General features: G+C 40.4%; 1 protein-coding gene across 1 annotated transcript in view; it reads left to right on the forward strand.

Moving 5' to 3' along the window:
* atp6v1b2 (ATPase, H+ transporting, lysosomal 56/58kDa, V1 subunit B2) overlaps window positions 1-9,187 on the forward strand; it is a 31,435-nt gene that overhangs the window by 2,748 nt on the left and 19,500 nt on the right. Inside the window, exons 2-5 of the mRNA XM_015391066.1 lie at window positions 6,959-7,014; window positions 7,165-7,263; window positions 8,057-8,150; window positions 8,718-8,795. Of these exons, the coding sequence (XP_015246552.1) occupies window positions 6,959-7,014; window positions 7,165-7,263; window positions 8,057-8,150; window positions 8,718-8,795 (327 nt within the window). The remainder of the gene's footprint in view (window positions 1-6,958; window positions 7,015-7,164; window positions 7,264-8,056; window positions 8,151-8,717; window positions 8,796-9,187) is intronic.

Consider the following 9,187-nt stretch of genomic DNA (forward strand, 5'->3'; position numbering starts at 1 on the left):
AGAGATCCCGATAAACCAGATGTGTTAGCAGCAGCTACGTGTGCAGCCTCCTGCGCTGCCATTTCTATTTTGGTTTGTCTGTGGGCTCGCAGCTCTTGTTTTAGTCACAGCAACATGTATCGCCTTAAACCATAATACTGCAACTGGATTGGCTGAACCATCTATAGTGGTTGTTGAATAGTTGAAGTGGGAGCACGACAAGATCTATTAAATCCCACGATAACTCAGCTAGCAGACGTGTTTATTTGGAGGTAGTGACGTTTAACTTTTGTAGACAGAAAGATTTGTTAGACTGCTGTCTGTTGTTGGGCTCAAAGTATTTTATAAGTCTTGCTTAAATAGATTACAGTGATTTAACAAAGAAACAAACTAATTATCAGTTAGAAGATAGTGACTAAAGAAGAAGATGGGACAGACGTTACTGAACTTGGGCTCTAAATTCAGGGGGGACAAATTCATCTGGGAATCCTAGCACAACAACATTAGACAATTCAATTCAGTGATACTTTTTTAATCCCGAAGGTAAAATGATGTGATTCTGAAAATGTCCTGTTATAGTTTGCTTTTCTCAGCCATTAGTGGGGAAGATGTGGGGGAGATTATTGCTGCTCTGCCTCAGCATCCACACACATCCATCCATCTTCTTCCACTTATCCGGGGTTGGGTCGCGGGGGTAGCAGCTTCAGTAGGGAGGCCCAGACGTCCCTCTCCCCAGCCACTTGGGCCAGCTTCTCCGGGGGAACCCCAAGGTGCACCCAGACCAGCCAAGAAACACAGTCCCTACAGCCTGGGCCTGGGCCTCCTCCCGGTGGGACGTGCTTGAAAAACCTCACCAGGGAGACTTCCAGGAGGCATCCTAACCAGATGCCCAAGCCAGCTCAACTGGCTCCTCTCGATGTGGAGGAGCAGCGGCTCCTCCCCGAATGACTGAGCTCCTCACCCTATCTCTAAAGGAGAGCCCAGACACACTACGGAGGAAACTCATTTCAGTCACTTGTATCTGGGATCTCATTCTTTTGGACATGACTAGTGATGATTAATGAGGCATCTTGAAGCGTTTCCACACATTGCCAAACTGTGTTGATACCGTCTCACAGAATACTGACACCTGTGGGACATTTAAAGACACTACAGGCACCTGATTGGACAGACTAAACTAAATTAATTTAATGACCAAGAACAATGATATAATTTAAGTTATTGTAGGTTATATTGTATTATTTCATATCGATGTTTATATTGAAAATATCTTTATTTTTAGATGAGACCAATAAATAATGTAATGATATATAATAACCTGATAATTTAGGGGAAAATGTGAATGATGATGCTTGTGGACTAGGATTTGAAATAATATTTTAAAAACAATAAGTACAATGAAAAAAGTCAATTTGAAATTAACTTCAATTCAGATAAGCTGAGTGATAACTGAGAGGAAAAGGATGACACAACTAACTATGCAACGGCTGAAACGTTCCTTTTCCTTTTAGGCTGCTCCAGGATTCTTAATCATTTTAAAGATTAACCGCAAAAAGATGAGACATTTTTTTTTTTTTTTTCAGCAGATGCATCATGTTGACAGATACGTTTTTAAACACAGTTTAGTGAGTCGGCCAGTTAGAAACAACTCCTGTATCGGTCACATGACTTTCTTGAAACTACACACGCACCGATAGCGTTTTGCTGTATGGGCTCCACGCATCGTGTCGCTTGACCCAAAGCTCATGACCATAGATGAGGGTAGGAACATAGATCGACCGGTAAATTGAGAGCTTTGCCTTTTGGCTCGGCTCTCTCTTCACCACAACAGACCGGTACAGCGCACACTTCACAGCAGACGCCAGACCAATGGATCTCCCGCTCCCTCTTCTCCTCATTGGTGAACAAGACCCCAAGATACTTAAACTCGTCCACTAGGGGCAGTACATCCTCCCCAACCTGGAGAAGGCGCTCTACCCTTTTCCAGCTCAAGACCATGGTCTCTGATTTGGAGGCACTGATCTTCATCCCGGCCGCTTCACACTCGGCTGCGAACCGCTCCAAACATCCTCAGACTGAAAAGCAATGAAAAAAAAAAACCCAGGTTATCTGTGTGTTTGGGATTGTAATAAATGATCTTGTTGAAACCCAGAGACACGTGAACAAAAGGGTTAACGGCTTCAAACCAGCATGTGGAGCTGTGAAGCCTCTGAAAGACGCAGCTACCCATTCAGTCATTTCTATTCTTGCTTTATATTTAGTTTGTTGTGAAACTCTGCATCTGTGACTTTTCTTTGTTTGGTTATCAGAAACTAGCGCTGCATGATGCGTAGTTTAAACTCTGACATTAGCATGTCTGCATCAGATTGAATCTTTGCTTGATTTGATAACCCGAACCTTCCCTCTCGTATAACTGCTACTTGTGTTTGATGCAGACAGATTCTGACAGCTGCAGCTGTTTTACTATAGCGCAATGCCAGCCTATAAGATCACAGCTTTAAGGTGCTTTACTGTATTCATTTGCCAGCAACCTAATAGATGAAGCTAGTGAAAAGCCTTGTCGAGACAGAGCAGGAAAATAAACAAATAAGGAGACTTTTCATCAGACCTTGTCTTTCCTTTTAAGAGGCCTTTGTCTCTCTCGTGTCAAATGGGACAAAAGCTATTAACAGTCAAAATGACTCGTCTTTGTTTTAGCGTTGCATTCTGTCATTTAGTGCTATGAAAAGGAAACGAGCAAGTCACTACTTCTTTGTGAAGATTTAATTATTGGTAATAATGTAGTCATGATAAACAAATGTTTCATCTGTCATTACGGAAATAATTTCTATAAAATCAGTTTTGAAACACCTCTGCAATTCACATTCTAATAAGGCTTAAGCAGCTAGCTTGTCAGAGGAGAGAAAGAGTCCAGTGGGCGTAAGTCTTTATTCTTTCTCCTGAAAGGGCATTAAAATCCAAGCTTAGACACCATTTCTGTCTATAGCATGAAGAGACACCAGACCTCGGGAATGTTTTTCTGACCGCTCATGACTCACTTCCTGAAACTCCTCATCTTAAGACGTTTTTTTTTTTTTTTTGCGGAAGGAAGTAGGGCTGAATTTAAATAACTAACATGACTAACAAAATCCAATTTAGCAACATTAGCCTGATTATTTTGCTGCTAACAGATTCCATTAATGGTCGAATTGCTGTAATCGTTGTGGTTTTTACTACATCTCAAAGTATTTCAGAGTAGAAGATATTGTTATTCCAACCACATTTACAGCATTGATTTATTTTATTTTTTTAAATATTTTCTTATATTGCCCAATACAATATATTTACTTATATAATACAAAAAACAAAATAATTGTTTATTCAGCTATTATATTTAGTAGTATTTCTATTGAGATCATTTTAATACATTCCTGTTAGATTAATCAAGTACTAAAGTTCATATGCTACAAAAATTGCAATAAAAGTAAGTTGATTTTTCTTGTGAAATTGCATTTTCCCTTGTTTTGAGCAGCTTAGTCAGACAATTTGCCAAAGAAATTAGATAATCTACATTTAATAGAAGAAAAAACTTTCAAGTGAGGGATATACATCATTTTTTCCATTCATCTGTTTTCTTCCACTTTATCCAGGGCTGGGTCGCAGAGGCAGCAGTCTAAGCATTAAATAATTTTGTAAATATCAAACGTACTCATTTAAACTTGGCAGTTCATCCTTACTTCACCAATTCCGTATAAACATGCTTATTTACAGAGGTTAATTAACCCTGGGTAATAAGGGTGTTAGTGGTTGTAGATTTAACAGGCAAAGAGGGAAAAACATAAAGCCGGTATGAGGAAAGCGGTTGCACCCCGCCCCTGGATTAATTGATTATTGAAATAGTAGTCAACTAATTTAACAATCAATTAAACTCAATTATAGCAGTGATTATACCAAGATTGTAAAAAAAATATGTAAACATTTTGCATTTAAGATAAAAAACATTTTCATCAATCTGCTCTATCCAGAACTCCTCAAGTGGACCCGGTTTAATTTGGTAAAAAGTATTTTATTAATCAGTTAATCTGAAAAATAATTGTCCCATTAATCGATTTGCAAAATAATGGTTAGTTACAGCCCTAATACGTACAAAGTCATTTCTGCTGCTGGGATGTGAAAGCAAAGACGAACGAACAGCCCTGAGTTCAGAGATTCTGGAGCGGTTTGTGCTTCTGCTTTTCATATTGCCTTAACAGGAAATTCTGACTGGGAATGAAAGTCGTTGGTTCCCGACGCGTCTTCGTTTCTGCATGCGCTCATTTCCAGCGCTGATGAGGCTCTGCAGCCTCCAGGCAGCAAGCATTCCCATGTTCAGTTTAACTGTGGGAATCCCTTCAAGTAGAGGCTAAGATGTGATTGTGAAGCTGCACATCACAGCAGCCACTGCTTTGTGCTGTTCATTGATTGCCAGAATGATGATGCACTCCCATCTTCATCCCAGCACCTATTCCCCCCTTTTCCTTTGAGTCCTCTCCTTCTTTCAGTGGGGAAATTGAATTGTGTTGGAATGCTCTGGACCTCTTTTCTTTCCCACTTGAATGGGCTCTTTAGTATTTCACACCAAGATGTCCTTCAGGGTGCGAGGTCAGGCTACCAAAACAGCTTCTAGTGGCGGATTAGAACCAATTAACATCTCTGTACACAAAGGGCTCTGGCAGCTGAACAGGCTGCAGGGTGACCCGCACTGCTGTTGCATGCCAAGCCAGAGAACCGCTGCACTTGAGCTGAAATAGCAAAAGAGGGGTGGAGAAAGTTTTCCAAACCTAATGGGAAATGTTGCTCCTTCACACCCCATGAACATATAGCCCATTGAGCACTTGTTACCTTGTAAAATTAAAGAGCAAACCATGTACTTAATTGTTACAATACATATAAGTGGGTACCTTGAACTATCGTCCCCCCCCCCAAGTGAAAATAGAAAACTGTATGAGGATGACTGGAGATGGAGGTCTGTTACACAAAACCACAGGATTAGGCAGAGAGCTTCTCCTACATTGTGCGAATAATTTTTTTTTCTTTCGTTGCACGCAGCTACAGCTAAAAGTGTACGACGAAACCTCAGGGTTTAAAAGTTCACAGCTCATTGTTTGTTCTTGCACTGTGCGACCCGACAATCTTATACGATCTACCTGTTCACACTGTACGTCTAAACACCATGTCGGACTCAGCTCCACGGGAGATGGCGCTACTTGGACTCGTCTATCCAGAAGTCAATCGAGTAGAAGAGGAAAAAGGCAGAAATGTCCATGCCTCCTTTTAAATATTAAGCTCGCTAGAATGAAACGCACTACCTTATTAAGGCTATTGGCGCAATTTTGTGCTGAAAATCCTAAAAAGAAAAGACGATGACGTATTTGGACGAAGACATGGCCGAGCAAACGTGGCTTCTACGGTTTGTCAATTTGACAGAACTCAATTTCACTCATTGCACCCCCACCATGCTTCTGTGTTTACATCTGAGAGGAAGAAGAATTATTCTTGTTTACCCACCATCCTTGATCCGCCATTCCTTGCTCTCTTCATCCTCTGACATGGGAGCTGGCTCGGAGCTCGACTGCCTGGCTGTGTGTTTGCTGGACTGGGCCGCCTGTGGAGCTGGTTAACAGTTGCCTTTTGTATCTCTGCTTCTGTCTCCTTGAACCCCAGTCGGCCTCAGCAGATGGCCGCTCACACTGAGCCTGGTTCTGCTGGAGGTTTCTTCCTGTTAAAAGGGAGTTTTTCCTCTCCACTGTCGCTACAAGCATGCTTGGTGTGAGGGATTGCCTTAAAGTCAATGAGTCGATGCAATCAGCTGGTTTTCCTTAGATAGAAAACTTTGAATCAATCTGACTGGATGATCTGGTGAACTGTAAAGTGCCTTGAGATGACATGAGTTGTGAATTGACGCTATAGAAATAAACTGAATTGAATTGAATATGCAGATTTCAACAAAAGTGGCTGGAAAATGAGGAATTTGGGACATGGCTGCAGTCTGTTGACCGTAAAGTCAATCGAGTAGAAGAGTAACTAATGCTTTTTAATTATCTATATATATATATATATATATATATATATTATTATTTTTTTTTGATGGCATTAAAATTATTTCTAAGATGATTAAAAAGCATTAGTTACTCATTCCTGTATAAACCCTGTTCTTAGATGACTTCTCTCTGCTTTCACAAGTAAAAACATGTGAAGGTGATGCTGCTATTACCTGAGTAAAAGTCAGTGAGTGCTCTACCTTCGTTTGGAAATGGGTAAAACATTAAACCTTAAATGGCTTCTGTTGGAATCGACTTTATTCGGAGAACTCGTGTATAATGTTTATTTGACCAGTGGGCCTGAGAAGCCATGGTGCCTCTCCAAGTTGAAAAACCCTTAAAACATTGAGTCAGTCTGAGCTGTAAATGGCATCATACAGTCAGCCTATAACAAACAGCTGATAAATCAGCGCTTTGGTGTGATTAACAACAGTGAGAGCACATCTGTAAAAAACATTTGTTCCATTTTAGGCTCAGAAAGTCTCCAGAAATGGAGTCAGAATGAAGTGATGGCTATAGTTAAATTCTCCCTTAACCAACCATCTTCACTCTTTGCCCTAATAATTCAAGCAAGGCACGCTAGCTTATGGCTCATTTCAATAGCAAAAAAATAAAACTACTGTACACAAAGAAATATTAGAAAGGAAAACAGAGAAAAGTACATTACATTGGCATAAAGGTAGTTATATTACTAATTTATGAGAATAAAAATGTATGGTAAAAATGAATAATAAAATTACTTAATACCACTAACTGATGGCACACTTAAAGCTTACTTGCAATGTCCTCAGAGCACAAGGGCACTGCTCTAACCACTAGGCCGATGCTCCCCAGATTATTGATGCCTTAGATAAGGTGATACTGGCTAAGCAATGGTTTTTGTTGGTGGTTTAATAGAGACGCCTCATGTTGTGTTTCAGCCTATTCCACTGTGTCTGGAGTGAATGGACCTCTGGTTATCCTGGACCATGTGAAGGTAAGGCCACTAGAAATTATCTGTTCTGAGGCAACACCCACCGGAAAGCTAGTGTTGGGGATCTAATTTCATGTTGAGTGATGTTCATGTTTTAGATTTAACCATCTCTGGTTAAAAAGGCGTGACCCCCGCCCCCCTCGTCTCTGTTAGTTTCCCAGGTACGCTGAGATTGTTCACTTGACCCTCCCAGATGGCACGAAGAGGAGTGGACAGGTCCTGGAGGTTATCGGGAGCAAGGCGGTTGTTCAGGTGAGGAGTATTATCTTCATGACCGCGCTGAGATAAACTCAGGACTGGGTTTCTGGCTGACAGGCTGTTTGATTCCAACAAAAAGGGAGCTTATAAGATTTATCGCCTTTAGAAGATGTTGTCCTGTGATTTGGTTTCATTGTGTCTGATTTCAGGGCTTGGCAGCTTATCAAGATTTAAAAAATATCAAAACAGATACAAGATGAGACAAATGATGCATCATGCAGGAAACGGTGACAGTTAAACCATAAAACAAGGGGGCTTTTTCCACTCGAGTGTCCATTACTGTCACGCTCCATCACTGCTGGGGGTGCGAATATAGTGTACTTTTTCCTGGCTACACTATATTCTATTATTTTCCATGTGAAGCCCAGATTGTTCATTCTTCTTTGGCTTTTCTAAAAATTGCTTTAAATCAGTCCTAGCTGTCCTTATCTATGCTGGGTCAGATCCTGACGTTTGAAAAAGGAGGCAGGGAAAGCAGAATAAAGCCTTAGCCTCGCTGCATGCAGTTAGCCTAGCCTTGTTGCTAAACCAGGTCCTGGAAAAGTTTCTCTCTCTCTCAAATTAAAAATTAAATATTTATCTTGCATATCTAAAAAATATATATGAATATATTTTGAAATATTTTACATATTAATTTAATATTACATTACCTTAATCGGTGGGTGGGTCAGCGAGCTAGCGCCCTCTATTGGCCAGCCGCCACTGCTAGAATGTCTGAGTGTCAGTGAAGATTAATGATGCCTGCCTGGGGCCTGCCTCTACATGCCATCTGTTTGCTTTGGTTCAGGTGTTCGAGGGAACATCGGGGATTGATGCCAAGAAGACGGCCTGTGAATTCACCGGCGACATCCTGCGTACCCCAGTGTCAGAAGACATGTTGGGTACGATCACCACAAGTTCTCCTAATTCACTCACTATAATTCAGATCTGGTTTAGACCCAACTTTAGCTGCATAATCCTCCTTGTTTTGTTTTCTATTTCATTTATCTGCTTACAGAAGATGCTGTTAATATGGGCCCTTTTTTCATTTTCTCCTCCTCAATTGACTCCTTAGTAAACAGGAAGAAAAATAGCCGGAATCAAAGCCATCATTTGAATGTTCCTGAATGTCTCAATCAATGTGATTATCTCAGTGAGCGCAAGGTTAAATACACTGGAGTGCAAACAGACAGGAAACCTGCTTTTGTTATTCAAGTGTCATTAATCATGTCCCTGAATTTATAATTAAGTATTTGTACTTCTTAGTTGTGGGTTTAGCCAACAGACCCGTACTCAGAGCAGCATTGAAGAGTTTGACAGAAAGCAGAAACAGATCACACATTCTGGGGAGTCATCTAACCAATTTCAATTTATGGCTGCTGTTTTGCTAATGAATTCATCAGCCTCACAAATCAGGCAGACATTTATCCAAATGAAGATGTGATTAAAAAGAAAATCTTCTTTTTCAGGGCGTGTGTTCAACGGTTCAGGCAAACCCATCGACCGCGGTCCAACCGTTCTGGCCGAAGACTACTTGGACATCATGGGTACCAACCTTTGTTTGAACATTCAGTCTTTTTGGGTCAATGTAACGCCATAGAAAGGATGACATGGTGGTAACCCCTCTTTGTACACGTTAAGCTTTATGTATGCCGGCCTGTTTGAGTAAGTCATGGTTACTCTGTCAGAGGTCACTAATTCAAAGTCCAAAAAAAGAGAATTAACAACCAGTAAAGGTCTGGAGACATTTTTTATTAGAATCCATTACTATAAACAGCATTTAATACTAATATAAAATGCAAGTTTTTTAAATAATAAAAGAAATAGAAAGTTTTTACATTTCAAACACTTTTTTGAAACAATCTTTCACAATTCGGTATATAGACCTGACTTTCATATCTTTTATAAAACCTGACCTAAAAACTGACCTTTTTTTTTT

The sequence above is a fragment of the Cyprinodon variegatus genome, unplaced genomic scaffold (genome assembly GCF_000732505.1).
Source record: "Cyprinodon variegatus isolate N-32 unplaced genomic scaffold, C_variegatus-1.0 Scaffold523, whole genome shotgun sequence".
NCBI lineage: Eukaryota > Metazoa > Chordata > Actinopteri > Cyprinodontiformes > Cyprinodontidae > Cyprinodon > Cyprinodon variegatus.